The 16,293-nt window shown below is 37.0% G+C and overlaps 4 protein-coding genes and 1 long non-coding RNA gene across 11 annotated transcripts in view; 4 read left to right on the forward strand and 1 right to left on the reverse strand.

The window, feature by feature from the left end:
- LOC126591075 (uncharacterized) overlaps window positions 1-13,446 on the reverse strand; it is a 48,994-nt gene extending 35,548 nt beyond the window's left edge. For both annotated transcript variants that reach the window (XR_007612252.1, XR_007612251.1), the window contains exon 1: window positions 13,320-13,446. This is a non-coding gene — a long non-coding RNA (uncharacterized LOC126591075). The remainder of the gene's footprint in view (window positions 1-13,319) is intronic.
- The window catches only part of LOC126591067 (putative disease resistance protein RGA3), a 72,523-nt gene that overhangs the window by 51,436 nt on the left and 4,794 nt on the right, over window positions 1-16,293 (forward strand). Inside the window, exon 10 of one of the 4 annotated variants that reach the window (XM_050256620.1) lies at window positions 12,281-13,638. The exons of the other annotated variants lie outside the window; for them this stretch is intronic. Coding sequence (XP_050112577.1) covers window positions 12,281-13,624 — 1,344 coding nt within the window. The 3' untranslated portion in view covers window positions 13,625-13,638. The remainder of the gene's footprint in view (window positions 1-12,280; window positions 13,639-16,293) is intronic. 4 annotated transcript variants of the gene reach the window in all.
- LOC126591073 (protein NOI4-like) overlaps window positions 1-16,293 on the forward strand; it is a 42,882-nt gene that overhangs the window by 18,892 nt on the left and 7,697 nt on the right. The window lies entirely within an intron of this gene.
- On the forward strand, window positions 867-11,373 carry LOC126591068 (putative disease resistance RPP13-like protein 1). The gene is made up of 8 exons (XM_050256627.1): window positions 867-1,043; window positions 2,085-2,263; window positions 3,933-4,012; window positions 5,533-5,578; window positions 7,548-7,641; window positions 9,137-9,239; window positions 9,335-11,211; window positions 11,291-11,373. Exons 7-8 carry the CDS (start codon window positions 9,407-9,409, stop codon window positions 11,295-11,297), a joined length of 1,812 nt encoding a protein of 603 aa, XP_050112584.1. The 5' UTR covers window positions 867-1,043; window positions 2,085-2,263; window positions 3,933-4,012; window positions 5,533-5,578; window positions 7,548-7,641; window positions 9,137-9,239; window positions 9,335-9,406; the 3' UTR covers window positions 11,298-11,373.
- Window positions 14,979-15,959, forward strand: LOC126591072 (uncharacterized). Its single transcript, XM_050256628.1, has 2 exons — window positions 14,979-15,270; window positions 15,590-15,959. The coding sequence occupies exons 1-2, from the start codon at window positions 14,979-14,981 to the stop codon at window positions 15,622-15,624; spliced, it is 327 nt and encodes a 108-aa protein (XP_050112585.1). The 3' UTR covers window positions 15,625-15,959.

Below are 16,293 nucleotides of genomic sequence, written 5' to 3' on the forward strand. Positions count from 1 at the left end.
AAATCCGGGGTGGGCAAGATCATTTTCTCCTAAATCCCGTGTCGGCAGGATCATTTTTTTCTTCTTTGTGTTGTGTGGCTCAGGTTTTTTTCAGTCTTTTACAATTTTAAATTGATTGTCTCTACATTATCTACTATGGCCTACAAACAATTGAAACAATCACCCTCCCAAAATAATACGATCGGTGTTGCAAGGGATTGTAGCTTAGTTGTTTACAAGCAGATATTTTTTATTTTTTTAGTACCGATATTTTTTATGTTAAGAAAGTGAAGAAGTTTGGTTAAGCTACACAATAAATAGTCTAATTTGATATCAAATTCGTTATTCACGAGATTCGAACCTAATGCCTCTACTTCTAAGTGAAGAGGAATATCATTAGATTGTAGTACTAAGTGGTGCAACCAGTCATTTTTTTGTTGAGAATAAATCTCATATTAATGAAATGAGAAACTTTGTATGTGCTTATAGTAAGTAGTTGGGGTACTCTCTCTATTGTCAATTGTTTTTATGGTAGAACGTCAACCTTTTTCATGCTATCAAAACAAGTTGTCTCATGTATGACACATAATGGCTTTATGTGATCCATATCTTTCGAGTTGTATTATTCACATGTTAAACTTAAAATTCGTCATACATAATGGAACATATTAAGAATGAATCTCGTATTAATAAAAAAAAAAAAAAGACTTTGAAATCTCAAGTTTATTCTGTTTCCATCCAAAGTTCTATATTTTGATTTCCCATCTCCCAAATCGCTCCTATAAAGAAAAAGAAAAAGTATAACGTACGTGTAGGACTGTGGAGATAAGAAAGCAAATAAAAAGACAACAATATGACCCCACGAAAAGTAAAGAGGGAAAAAAGAGGAGTCCTTCTTTGTGGGCAGAAAGGTGCATACTTGTTATAAGTCTTTCAACACCAAATTATCAAAAGCAAATTGCAGAGTTCGAGAGTCGTCTGGATCTGTTGATTTTCATAATCTATGGAAACAAGTCCCCTCATCTTCATCTTCATCTTCATCTTCATCTGAAAACTTGTACGCAGTAAGTTCCTCTTGCAACTATATATGCGAAATTCATTATTTATTAATTAATTGGGTAAATTGTCGGTTTACCTCTGAACTTTCACCTCACTTTCGATTTCTCCTGAACTTTTCTATTGGAAAATTAAGGACTCAAACTAAATTTTTTAGCCAATTTGCCCCTACAGTTAGTTTTTCATATATTCCATCCATATTTCCGTTAAATGAGACCATGTGCATAACATGTGAGGATAGTTAAGTCATTTCAATTTAAAAATGATTAAAAACTGAAAATAAATAATAATAATAATTTTCCCTCTATTTTTTCCTGCTAATTCCTATCCTCAATTTTAATTTTCCCTCTCATTCCTATGCATGAGAAATAACATATGGTGTTATTGTCTTCATAAGTAGCTAAGTTAATCTTTTTTTTGAAGCATGTACTACCATTTTTATTTTCTCTAACAAATTAATAATTTGACAAATGCTCATGGTGTTGTTGTCTCCAAAGCAGTGCATTAATATAAGAAACATGTCCATAAAAAAGACTAGGGTTTCTTATATTAATGCACTGCTTTGGAGACAATAGCACCATTAGCATTTGTCAAATTATTAATTTGTTAGAGAAAATAAAAATGGTAGACAATAACACCATATGTCATTTCTCATGCATAGGAATGAGAGGGGAAAATAAAATCGAGGATAGGAATTAGCGGGAAAAAATAGAGGGAAAGTTTTGCTTTTTTTATTATTTTCAGTTTTTTAATCATTTTTAAGGGTGAAATAACTTAACTACCCTCATATGTTGTGCACATGATCTCACTTAACGGAAATATGGATGAAATATATGAAAAACTAACGGTATGGGGCAAATTGGCTAAAAAAATTAGTTTGAGTCCTTAATTTTCCAATGGAAAAATTCAGGGGGAAATCGAAAGTGAGGTGAAAGTTCAGGGGTAAACCGACAGTTTACTCTTGATTAATTATTTCATTTTTCTTCAAGTTTGTATATTTAATTAGAGATTTCATCAATAACCAGCTATATAATTTGTGCAGTTTTCAGCCTTGATTATTCCGTCATTCGGTCTGGATTTGTTGACCATAAGTGCAAACAAGTGCCCTTATGACTTGACAGGCTTCCATGTAACTGCTGCTTGCTTCAGATCATGCCCAATATTCGTGCAACGGTGCAAGTTTCGAGTCTTGAAGCGTAGGATTGCAAGAATACCCCTGCAGTTACGGGTAATCCCAAAACTGCCCCATTTTTTGTCCAACAGGTTCAAATTTAAGAAAAATAATGTTTACTGGTATATGATTTTTGCAAGCTTGTGTTTTTCTTTTTGCTCGTCTTTTAAATTGATATGGTGTGTTTTATTATTTATAGAGATGGATTGTCTGCCCTCCCCCTTCTCATATCCTCCTCATGCCCTCTTGTTTTGTACGGTAAGCCGTATCAATATTTTATATTAATTTTTGTTATAAAAATAATAAAGCAAAAAATAAATGTTGACGTGGTTTAACCGTGACTACACAAAACAGGAGGAGGGTATGAGGAGAGTATGGGGAGGGGAGCTCAGACAATCCATCTCCATTATTTATTGTGTTTTATGTCATCTCAAATGGCAAGTGAATTAAATGATGTACACAATTATTAAATGAGATAAATTCATTAATTGATGTGACATATCACATCAAATTGTACATAAATATGGTACAAACATATGTGATTCCCTAACATTTTCGGATTTTCCAAGTAATATTATATGGCGTGTTATTGTGCTTTATACATACAATATCAAGTTTTTTTTTTTTTTTTTTTTGCTTTTTATTGGAACATACAATATCAAGTTAGGGACTGTATACCTGGCGGCGGGATGGTTATGATGTAGGCAACCTTGATCTGAATCCGACCCGTTGCCATCCCTTGCTATTCCCAAATTGTTATCTCTAGACTAGATATGCTTACTAGGTGTCCATTAATTGAATATTATTTCAATTTTACTATAAATTTGTAAAGGTAAATGCTAGGGAAATTAAATTATTACTTTGATCTTTGATCTAAAGTACGGTTTGAATTGGCACTATTTAAATGAACAGTGTTTCAATTCGAATTTCAGATTAATTACAACCATGCCATTGGTTTTTTGTGTTGGTTTTGGGGAGGTATCATTTACTGTCGTTCAATTAGGGTTTCGGGGAGGGTCTCTGAGAGAGAGAGAGACAGAGAGAGATGGCGATGGAAGGAGAGCGAGGGGGAGGGGTAGGGGTCTCGACACTGTTGTTGCAGAAGGGAGGGTCGGTATGGTCAGAGAAGACCATATGGGTCGTCGGGATTTCGGGGAGACGGGGTAGGGGTCATTAGCAATCCCTACTGAGAGTGGGGTGTGCCGGATCTTGTGCTGCATGCCTCGAATCCAAAGATAAGTTTCTTTTTTAAATTGTATTCTTTAACGGTGCCTTAGATTTTCTAATTGTTTAGTATGCTGTGTCCGGTTTTGGGGGATTTGTGATTTTACAGAGAGAGATGGATAGGGAGATAGAGATAGACAGAGAGAGGAGAAAGCATTGTTGTGTGCATTTTTGGGGGTTAATTAATGGGTTAATGCGCAGGGTCAGTGAGTAGAGAGTGACAGAGGGGTGTACGGCAAGGTATGGGTTTTCAGTTTTTCCCTCTGATTCAATAGGTTATGCACTGTTTGAAAATAAATTGTTTATTGTTTTTTTTTTTCCGTTTGCTTTGTTAAAACCATCATTCGAATTTTTTGGTTTCACTGTGCTCACTTCTGTGCTTCTTCAAAATTTTCTGGTGTTTGCTTCTCATTCCTCTGTTGGTTGATTTTTTTCCCATTTCTTGGTTCCTTATGTATTCCCTGGTTCTGTCTAATTTTTGGCTGTGGGATGATGCTTGCAGGTGAACTATATGCACGGTTTTTTGAGACGAGTTAAGAAGATCCACCTGAAAACAGCATACAAGAACAAGATAGAGAACTGGTATGCTGCTTTGTCTTTCTGTTGGATTTTGATGTTTATGTTCTGCTACTAAGAGGATTTTATGGTGTTCTAAATCTGTTTTGTAAATGTGCTTAAAGATTGGACATGTTCTTGAATATTAGCCATGTTGTTTGAATTGGATATGTGATTGAATATTAGGTATTTAGTTCGAATTGATTTGGATATGTGGTTTATTGAACTGGAATTTGGATATGTGCTGATTTGAATTGAGTATGTTGAATTAGAGATGTGCTACTTTGAATTGGATAAGTTGAAAAATGACAAGCCGTGGTATATTGAATGTTTTTTTTTTGCCCCAAATTTACATAAGTCCCAAAGGATTACACATTGTTTTATAGATGTTCTGCTTGGATTTGATGTGGGGGTATGCATTAGCTAACATTAATTCTGCTTAGTATTTCTCAAATTCATTTTGGGTTAAAAAGTTGGAGCTTTGGATCGGGTTTTTTCTTTATTCAGCTATCATTTTCTGCTTAGGAGACTCTCTTAAACTGTGGGAAACTGTGCTCATTAGGCTGGGCAGAGCAATGACAAGCTAAAAAAAACAAAAACAAGCAGAATTATCACATGTAGTGCAGGATGTTGAATGTCTTTTCCTCATTGCAAATCCTAAACGACCCAAATCTGGATGGTAAAATACTTGGAGTTGGAATTAATAGGATCGATTGAAACATGGATTTTTTTTTATTAGATTGGTATATCTGACTTAATTAAGAAGTAGTTTAAGACACAGTCATTAGGGAATTTCTGTAATTGAACGTAGTTGTTTTCATGAGGTTAAATACAATAAGGTGATTCTATGCCAAGAAGTGATTTTATACGGACACATTGTATGATGTAAAATGGTAAAAGGAGTACCTGTTCCTGTCCAGCCTTATGTTTTCTGAGTCTTGCTTATTTTTCATTAGTCATATGAAAGATGCTGCAATATCGTGGGATCAAAATAGCTAAGAAACTGGACTTGGACATCTTTATTCTATAGAGCGTTTGTAAAAGTAATTTAGACTTTATTAGTTTATATTAATCCTTCACTTCTGATCATTCATTGTAATTTCTATATGGTTTGTCCACATTTGTCTTAGGAGACTCTGGGGCTGCTTAAATTTTATATATTCAGTTGCATAGAGTCGGCATGACATGCACAACGATTGTCAGATTGCCACCCTTAGTTGGTGATATTTTCTTTACAACACATTCAAATTGAGGATTTAGAAAATCTAATAATAAAACTCAAATATATGTTCGATGCTTTTTGTTTTCATTTTCGGTTAAAAGGTTTCAGCTTTGGATTGGGATTTACCTTTATTAATCTATAATTTTGTACTCCGGACACCATCTTGGGGGTCTTAACATGATTGTTCTTCTATTTCATAGACTCGAAACGTGTCTAGTGTCTCATTTAATTGGTGTACCTTTGCTCATTTAACTCAAATTTAATACGGTTTAGTCCTCCAATTTCTCTAAATTGCCAACGGATTTATTTTCTTTCGAAATTTCAGGAACTCTGGTTGTGGTAGGAACAAGCCGGCTCCTTGCTATTTTTAGGTATATGATTATGTGCCCTGATTGCATGTTCAAAGTCTAATTAGTTATATAAACTTTTAATTTATCTTTGCAAAGCTTTTGTACTTGGATTTTAGTTTAGATATGTCATTGGTTTGTGAAAAATTAACGAGAAGACTAATCATGGGGACATTCTTATTTCTGAAATTTTCTCTTCAGCATTGTTTCTTGAATAAATTTGGATTGGTAGATGTAGGGGTAGAGCAACCCCCGTGGTGTAAATAAAAGGTATAGGCGTAATGATTTCTAGGTTTAGAATTCATTCAAAAATATGATATAATGCTGTGTTCTCTAATATTTTTTTTTTTTTTTCTGTTTGCTGTTCTAAACTTTTGAACTCCACTATAACAAGTACATATTTCCGCTAAAGGACCATACCAAATAAGGAGTTAGGTTCACACGCAGACACACACACACACATCTGATGTAAAGTTAGTCTATTAGATGGTTTCCAGATTGACCCCCCCTTGCCAAATCTATTTCAAGGCTGGAAGGAGAGTTAAAACATATGTTATTGTCTTATATGTTCGTATTTGAATGTTAACGATGTTGTTCTTCTGGTGGAAAAATTTTCCTTTGAATCCATTTCAGCTTAGGCTCTACTTTTTTTTTCATTTCAGTTTATTTTCATGTTCATCATGTCCTGTTGGTATGTGTTTTGTGTTGGCATTGGAGGGTGGTGGGTTGTCGTTTTGTTTTTCTTTTCTCTGATTGTAAGACCTTCTAACGATTGAATTTATTTTATGCGGAAACACTCATTTTGATCCCCTAGTTTGAGTTTTTCAGTTACGTATCAATACTTAACTGCTGGATTTTTCTTAAGGAAATTGGATATAGGCTATATACTATGTGTAAAATTCATGGAGATCAAGTTTTGTGCTTTCATTTGTCACAATGCAGTTTTTTGTTTTCATAAATCAAGTTTTGTGCTTTCATTTTTTTTTTAAATTTTAATTTGTCTTTCAATCAGTTTTTTGTTTGAGAGAACTCTTAATTTTCATGGAAATATAGTTATTTGTGAATATGGAAACTTGAATCTGTGTAGACATGAGAGTTCGTATGGTTGTGATATGAAATTTAAATACAAACTTCCCAATTTGTTTTTGGAATTTTAACTAAACTTGCGTTATAGGTAGATCATGCTATTAAGATAGCAAAAAAGATAGGTAGATTTGTGTATGCGATGAGTTGTAGTGAACATTTGGCAGTAATAGAAATGGTTTAGGTGTGCACAGTTTTGGCCTAAATGGTTATCACACGAGCATAAATGTTTGTTTCATTTGTGATTGAACTCGAATTCGTTGGAAAGCTTTTCAATTTATGAATATGGAAAGCTTTTCGTCTTTACTTCTAAACTTATTTTCTGTTTGGTTGTTGAGAAGGTGATGGAAATATAGTTATCTGTTAATATGGAAACTTGATTCTGTGTAGACTCCTTGGGTTGTCTGTTGTGTTCAGTGGAGGTTTAGTGTTTTAATTTTGAATGATTTGTTTTTCGTTTCATGGAAATGACCTATTATTTGATTTAACTGAGTAATTTAATGGAAGTATATTCTATTTTTTTCTTTTCCATATTTCGTTTTGTCTGCAACCAAACAGGGTAAGGAACTGTAATCTTTTTAATTGCTCTGCTATTTCCGTGAGTTATGAATATCAGACTTTTTGTTTTATTTCTGTATATGTAGTTCTGAAGGAATCAAGTGCCAAAATTAGAATAAACATCCTTTAGTCAAGTTACACACTTTTCCATAGAATGTTTGGTTCAGGGATCCCTTATACAAGCACAATATTCGTATGTATTTAAATCATAGTTGACCGTCATGGTTTAATAAGTGTGAAAACTGTCTTAAGTCTTAACTATACCATTGGAGAGTTACATTTTTAGTTATTTTATTGGATCCGTTTGTTAGCGCTTTGAATTCTTACTCTGAATCTCACTCATTTTTTGCAGTTTAGATTGGACTCTCATCACAGCATTGTAATCTGCTCTTGCTGCTGCGATTAATCTAACGGTTCTGAGGCGTTGCATTTGAATCAAGACTTCGGTATGCTAGCTGAACTTAAATGCATTCTTTACCCATTCTTTCCGTTTGAGGCAGCGCAACTTTATGATTTTTTTATTGATTGTTTGGTTTGATCACCTTATGTTATTCGCTTGCTTTATGCTTTGTTTTTCATTCTTGGTTGTCTCTGTGATTGTCTCATTGTCCAGAGGTCTGATGGTTTGTTTTTTATTTTTTTTGTTCTAATTTTGTTTGTACAATTCCGTTATAGTTTGAAGGCCCGTTGCTATCTCTGTGATTCTGGTTTAACCCGGTGCTCTTAATTCTTTATCGGATGTTGTTGGCCATTTATCTCTTTTATTTTGTTATTGGTTGGTTGGTGTTTTCGTTTGGTTTTCTGATGGTGAACTATCTCATCCTCCCCGAAGTGTTTTAACATGTTTTGTTGATAATTGCACTCTCTAAACGAACTTGACATTTTTTTAGAAATATCACAACTTCCATATTTAAGAAAATGAGTGGCTTTTTAGCAATGCATGAATGCAGCTAAGATGTTCGGAAAAATTCATGGATATTTTACATTCAAGTATCATTAACTTATAAATAATTAAGTGATGTATTTTCTTTATCGGCTATCACTTCAAAATTTGAACTAAAACACTATCAAAATGCTTTTTGGTTGTGTTTTCCTTATTCATTATGTAAGTTTCACAAATCTTCTACATGCTGCATATTTTTTTGTTTGAACATCTATGGTTGACGAGTTACCTGCTCAAACACCACTTTTTCTGTGTTTTGCTAACTGCTAAGTGAGTTATGTAGGTTGCAGAGCATATATTTGGCCGTCTTAACTGCAGGGGCAAAATATGTGTGAACTGCAGCTTCCTTCTGTTTCTACAGTTTCATATATGGAAACAGGCCTTCTGTTTTTTTTTTCCTTTGAACTATTGTGGTTCCAAAATTAGCTACTTGAACAAGTCCTCAACACTTTCTGTTTTAAATTACCCGTTGAACTAGCTGCCTACACTGCAGGACACATGTTATGTGTGAACTAAATGTTTCTTCTGTTTCTTAAGCAAACAGAAATTGTTTGGAAACCATCTCTTTCTAATCAAACACGTACAGTTTCTTCCCACTCATTGTGCATTGTGTTTATATGCCAACTCACTTAAATATGTATAACGGCACAATTGCTTATCTTACCGGCCTCATTCACTCATGTATCCCTCTGTTTGTTTGTAATTGTGTTGAATTTATTCAACTTAAATGTGTTTTATCCATCCAATTACGTCTGAAACAGTGGTTCCCGCAGCAGCGCACGGGCGTATTTTCTAGTTTTTAACAAAATTTTGCAAACTAAATGACACGATTGTTGATGAGTGGATTATTAACATGCTTATTTTATAGTGGTGACACATCATTTAGTTTGCAAAATTAGTTTAAAATTTAGTCTCCCTGGCATTACCTATTTGTGTATGATTGCGGAGGCATCAATAATTAGTTCTCACCATTTGAATTTGTGCAGTTGTGACAACAGGTCAAGCTTCCAAATTTCCAAGGAACTTGTCTTTGATTGTTGATCTTCCCTTCGTTGAGTCTGTATTTGTTGATCATAAGCGGAGTCAGATTTGAACTTCCATGTAAGTTCTTATTATTCACTGAATAATACATTAGTTGTTTCTCATTTTATTTGAACTATTTTTTATTCATTTGTTTCTTCACTTAATTTGTGCAGCTCTGCACCTCAATATTGCTCAAGAACGCTTCCCTATTTCTTTGGTTGCTTGGAGTTCTCAACGCTCTTAAGATGCCACTTGGAGAGGTTTTTCTTGCGGCGTTTCTACAGTTGCTGCTTGACAGGTTGACCCCTCGCGACATTCTCAACTACTTTGGAAACTTCCGGGGTGTTGGAAAGAAGCTGGAGAAGTGGAGGGCCACGTTATCTACAATCGCAGCAGTGCTGAGCGACGCCGATGAAAGACAACGGACTGACGATGCTGTAAAACTGTGGCTCAATAATCTCAGAGACCTCGCTTATGATGTCGAAGACATGTTGGACAAATTTGCCACTCAAATGTTGAAGCGCACGATAGAGGGACGTGATCAAGCCAGCACGAGCAACAAGGTGCGGAACTCACTTTTCAAAATTAAATTGAATTGGGATATGAACTCCGAAATGAAGAAGATTACGGAGCGGTTGCAAGACATATCTGACCGAAAAGTTAAGTTTGGCTTGAAAGATACTGGGACGTCTGCTAAGGAATCGCGAAGTCTACCAAGTTCATGCGTGTTAGATGAAAAGCTTGTTGTTGGAAGAGATGGTGACAAAGGGAAGATTATTGAATTGTTGAAAAAGTCTACCAATTTTGGTGTGGTTGCTATAGTTGGCATGCCCGGAGTTGGGAAGACGACACTTGCTCAACTTGTATTCAACAATAAAGATGATGCCATGAAGGAGTTTGAGCTCAAGGTCTGGGTATCTGTGTCCGATGACTTCGATGTTGTGCGAGTGACAAAGGCAATTCTTGAATCAATGAAACCCCTACCCGTTCAAGTGGAGGAGTTTAGTAAAATGCAGCATGATTTGAGTGAGCAATTAAGAGGAAAAAAGTTTTTAATCGTTTTAGATGATGTTTGGAACAAAGGTGACCGTGATCTAAACGATCTCTGGTTAAGACTTAAATCCCCTTTTGGCGTCGGAGCAGGAGGAAGTAAGATTATTGTGACAACCCGTGATTTAAATGTTGCAAAGATTATGGGAGCCACTGGATTTCATAATTTGGAATGTATGGCAAATGATGATTGTTTGGAAATATTTGAGCGACATGCATTCGGGGAAGTTAATAGTGGAAAACCAGTAAATTATGAGTTAATTCGGACAAAAATTGTTGAAAAATGTTGTGGCTTACCATTAGCTGCGAGGACTCTCGGTGGTCTTTTACGTTGCAAAGAAACAGATGAGTGGGGAGAAATATTGGACAACAAACTATGGAATCTCGCAGATAACTGTAACCTTCCCCGCGTACTAGAGTTGAGCTATCACTATCTTCCATCACATTTGAAGAGGTGTTTTGCCTATTGCTCAATACTTCCAAATGACTACGAATTTGGGCAGAAGCAGCTCGTCCTTTTGTGGATGGCAGAGGGTTTGATTCAACAAAAACCTGACAACAATAAACAAATGGAGGATTTGGGCCGCGACTACTTTCGAGAGCTATTAGCAAGGTCGCTGTTTCAAGAATCAAGCAAAAACAATTCACGATATGTAATGCATGACCTCGTTTCTGAGTTAACACGATGGGCTGCAGGAGAAATATGTTTTAGGTTGGAAGATAAGCAAGGTGATAACTTGCAAAGCACTTGCTTTCGAGGGGCTCGCCATTCGTCTTTCATTGCTGGTGAATTTGATGGAGTTAAGAGATTTGAGGACTTTCCAAAAGCTGAACGTTTGCGAACATTCCTGCCACTTTCGCTTTCATATTCCACGGGATGGTTAAAATTTTTGTCTCGTCAGGTTACTTTTAAGCTATTACCACAGTTGCAATACTTACGAGTGCTCTCGTTCAATGACTACAAAATAACTGCGCTGCCAGAGTCAATCGGTGATTTGAGGTTGTTACAGTATCTTGACCTTTCCTACACATATATAACTAGTTTGCCTAAATCGATAAGTACTCTTTACAACTTGCAGACATTGATATTGGAACACTGTTACTATTTGAAGTCATTGCTTGCGGACATGAGTAATTTAATTAATTTGCGCCATCTCAACAACTCATATGTATCTTCGTTGGAAGGAATGCCTCCAAATCTAGGTAGCTTGGTGAATCTCCAATCTTTGCCTAATTTTGTGGTCAGTGGTGGAAGTGATCAATCAGGAATAAGAGAGATAGGGCCCCTATCGCATCTCCGAGGGACATTGTGCATCTCAGGATTGGAGAATGTGACTGATGTCGAGGATGCCAGGAGGGCCAACTTGAAATGCAAGGAGAGGCTTGATTCGTTGGTCCTAAAATGGTCTCATTCAAGCGACACGAGAGAAACGGAATCCGTTGTGCTTGACATGTTAGAGCCTCATACAAAGCTCAAGGAGCTCACCATCAAGAGTTATGCCGGAGAGGAATTTTCATCATGGGTTGGAGGTCCTTTGTTCTCTAATATGGTGCTTGTGTGCTTACAGAAATGTAACAATTGTTTATCGTTGCCTCCTCTCGGACAATTGCCTCATCTCAGGGAACTTTATATTAGTGGAATGAATGCAGTGGAAAGTGTTGGTGCTGAGTTTTATGGAGAGCGTATGTTGCCTTTTCCGGTATTAGAGACTCTTGAGTTTGTGGAAATGCAGCATTGGAAGGAATGGCTTCCTTTCCAAGCCGATCACGAAGGTGGTGCTTTCCCTTGCTTGAAAACACTCTTAGTAAAAAAATGTTCTAAACTGGAGGGTAAACTGCCAGAGAACCTCAATTCTTTAGCTAAGCTTAAAATTGTTGAATGTGAAGAATTAGTGGTTTCAATTGCCAACTGCAAACAACTTCGTCAATTAAACATTGACGGTTGTAAAGTGTTGGTGCATACAGCTGCTAAGGTTGAGTTTGAGTTGTTAGAGTCCTTGTGCCTTTCAAACATTTCGGAGATGATGTCTCTGCAAACAGGGGAGTTGTTGAAGAAGGGATTAACCAAGGTTAGAGATTTGAAGATCAGTGGATGTGAGGAGGTGACGTCTTCACTGAAGAATGAGGAGGGTAGATTATTGCAGCAGTTGACTTCTCTTGGCAGTTTGGAAATTGAAGACAACTCTCGTCTAGTTGAAGAATTGGGAAAAGAAGCTGAGGAGTTGCAAATATCGGAGTGCAAGCTTGAATTTCTGGAGTTAAAAAAGTGCGAAAATCTTTCGAAGCTACTAAAAGGATTAAATCAGCTGTCGTCTCTTCAAGAGCTTCGCATACACGAATGTTCAAGTCTAGTTTCTTTCCCAGATGTTGGTCTACCTTCTCTTAAAGACATCCAGATTACATCGTGCGATTCGTTGATATATTTTGCAAAATTCCAGATTCCCCAAAATCTCAGAAGAACAGAGATAAAAGATTGCAAAAGTTTGAAATCACTAGTAGATGAGGAGGCTGTTGGTTCTTCTTGGTCGTCTTTTTCTCATAGTTGTCTTGAGTATTTACGTATCCGAGGTTGTGAATCTCTGATGTCGTTATCATTGAGTGGCCAGCTTCCCAGGACACTTAAACACCTTGATTTAGAGAATTGTGACCGACTGGAGCTAATCGCAGGGGACGGGTTCTTCCGCGACAACACTAATGATTGTCTTGAATATATTAGGATCTGGAATTGTCAAAATCTGAAATCCTTACCGGATGGCTTATGCCACCTCAGCAATCTTCAAACTCTAGGTATTGGGAACTGTGGAAGTCTTGTTTCCATCCCGAGACTGAGTGGGGGGAGAAGACCCTCCAACCTGAGAAAGATCTGGATCATCGGATGCAACAAATTGGAGGCGTTGCCCGAAGACATGCACAATCTCAACTCTCTTGAGGAATTGAGCATCGACTACCGTGAAGGTTTGACTTTTCCTCCCAACCTAACATCACTTGAAATTGGGAAGGTCAAGAGCTGCAAGTCATTGTGGGAGTTGGAGTGGGGGTTGCACAGACTCACCTCTCTTAGGGAGTTGGGAATCCGTAGTACAGACCCGGATACGGTGTCGTTTCCACCCGACATGGTACGGATGGAGACGCTCTTCCCCAAATCTCTCACTAACCTCTCAATAGATGGCTTCCCGAATCTGAAGAAACTGAGCAGCAAGGGCTTTCAATTCCTCACCTCCCTTCAATCTCTGGATCTTTCCAATTGTCCAAAGCTAGCATCCATTCCAGAGGAGGGTCTGCCTCCTTCACTAGAGCGACTTACCATATATGAGTGTCCAGTGCTAAAAGAGAGATGCCAACCAGGAAAAGGACGCTACTGGCACAAAATATCCCACATCCCTTTCATATGGATAGATTATAAGCAGATGTGAAGCTGATGGTCCAGGTATCATCTCTCGAGGAATGTTTTAATATTAATAGTATTATTATTATTAATCATCTTTATTCTTCTTTTTTTGGGGTACTTAATCATGTTTATTCTTGTAAAGTAAAGTAATCCACAATATTTGGTGTCAACTAAAAGCAGCCATGTGTATTGGATGACTAGTGAAGTTAGACTAGTCAACTTTCTTTATGTAAATTAGGCAAGTTAGGCAAAGTTAGGTCTTATGTCTTTTTTCTTTCCCTATATATATGTTCATCTTGTAATGAGAAATAATCATCTAATATATCAAGAAATTAACTCTATTTTGGCATGGTATCAGAGCAATTCTGATCAAAAAAGAGTTTCTATTCTGATTCACTTATTGGCACTACTGCCATTTACCCAATAAGACCTGCTATTTTGCAAGTCTTCTACCTTCATACCAATCCAATCTTACTCTTTTTCAGTTGGCCATATCTGCCAACATTATTACCCATATTCAGCTTGTTAACCATACATATTCCATTGCATCGTTTCCCATATTCTTCCCATTTGCAGTATCTCTGCAAAAAAAAAACCCAGAAATCTTTCCTCAAAAAAAAAAAAAACAATACCCCATAAGCCATACCTGTTGGAATCACCCAACAAATTTACCCATAACCTCTGAGGCAGTAATAATGGGTGACTCCAAGACCACTGTTTCAGCTACTGTTACTCAAAGTGATATGTCTCTACATATCACCCCAGACAAGTTGGATGGGTCCAACTATTCCTCATGGTCCCAAAGTGTCCGCATCTACATCATTGGCAAAGGTAAATGGTCTTATGTCAGTGGGAAAAAAATGGCACCAGCACAAGCTGATGCACTGTATGCTATATGAGAGGAAGATAATGCCATGGTTCAATCATGGTTACTCAACTCCATGACCAAAGATGTACGAGCCATTTTTCTCAGACTCTCTACTGCAAAAGATGTTTGGGATGCTGTTACCCAAACTTACTCAATTGAAAAAGATGCATCAAAATTATACGAACTTCGTCGTCAAGCACTGGCAACTCGCCAGAATGGAGAACCTTTATCTGCATATTATGGTAAACTTCAGCAAACATGGCAAGAAATTGATTTCTTGCGTCCTAGAAAATTGAAGTGCGCCGATGATATTGCTACCCGAGAGACAGAAATTTCGGAAGAAAGATTGTATGATTTTCTGGCTGGTCTTGATCCTCATTTAGATCGTGTTCGCAGTCAAGTTTTGACTCAAACACCTCTGCCTTCTGTTCGTGCTGCTTATGCTCTTGTGAATGCTGAAGCAAGTAGGCAAACCATTATGTTGGTTGGCCCATAAGTGGAAGGATCAGCCATGGTAGCTGCTCCGTCTCAATTTCCCCGTGGAGTCTCCAATTCTCGATTAGGTGTATCAAAAACTACTGATACAAGGAAATGTACTTATTGTGACAAGGATAAGCATACTAAAGACACTTGTGTCAAGCTGCATGGATATCCTGATTGGTGGGTTCAAAAGAAGGAAAATCAAAAGAAAAGCATTGGTGGATCACCAGCACACCTGACACCAACGCCTTCCATACCTCGGGTAGATCAATCTGCTCACTCAGTTCCACCTACTACTGCTTCTACTTCCTTAGTCGATACAGGTAACTTTGGTTTTGCCTTGAACATTACAATTGTTCCGCCCAATAAACCTTGGATCATTGATTCAGGGGCTTCTGATCACATGACCAATAATTCCACATGGTTTGTTTCTCACACTACTCCACCTTTAAATACCGTTAACATTGCTAACGGTATTTCCACTCTAGTGCTTGGAGCAGGCTCCATCTCATAACACCAGGCCTATCTCTCTCATCTGTTTTACATGTTCCTAATCTTTCTCACAATTTTCTTTCCATTGGTAAACTTACAAATCAACTAAACTGTCTTGCCATCTTTTCTCCTACCCATTGTTGGTTTCAGGATATTCGAACGAAAGCATTGATTGGTCATGGTAGAGAGCGGGGAGGTCTATACTACTTGGACTTACCACCAGATTGTGAGAAGACAAGTTACAGTTGTTAAGTGGAGGCTAAACAATCTGAAGCTTCTGAAAAAATTTGGTTATGGCACAAATGATTGGGACACCCTTCCTTTCAGTACCTGCAATATCTATTCCCTTCTTTGTTTTCTAAAGTCAAGGTTTCTGATTTCCATTGTGAAACTTGCATTTTTTTCTAAAAATAATCGTGTCTCATTTCCTTTAAGTTCCCATAAAAGTAATGTTCATTTCTCTCTTATTCATTCTGATGTTTGGGGACCATTTCATATTCCTACTTATACTGGTGCTAAATACTTTGTCTCTTTCATTGATGACTGCACTCGAGTTTCTTGGGTATACTTACTCAAAAATAAGAGTGAGGTTATGAGTATTTTTCCAATCTTTCATCAAATGATTCAAACCCAATTTCATGCTAAAATTCAAGTTGTTCGATCTGACAATGGGAAAGAATATTTGAATTATGGACTTGGAACATTTTTTCACCAACACGGTATCATTCATCAAACATCTTGTCCACATACTCCTCAACAGAATGGTATAGCAGAACGTAAAAATCGTCATCTCTTGGATGTGGCTCGATCTTTATGTTCTGCTATGGACGTTCCTAAACGATTTTGGGGTGATG

Source organism: Malus sylvestris, chromosome 11 (genome assembly GCF_916048215.2).
Source record: "Malus sylvestris chromosome 11, drMalSylv7.2, whole genome shotgun sequence".
NCBI classification, from domain to species: domain Eukaryota; kingdom Viridiplantae; phylum Streptophyta; class Magnoliopsida; order Rosales; family Rosaceae; genus Malus; species Malus sylvestris.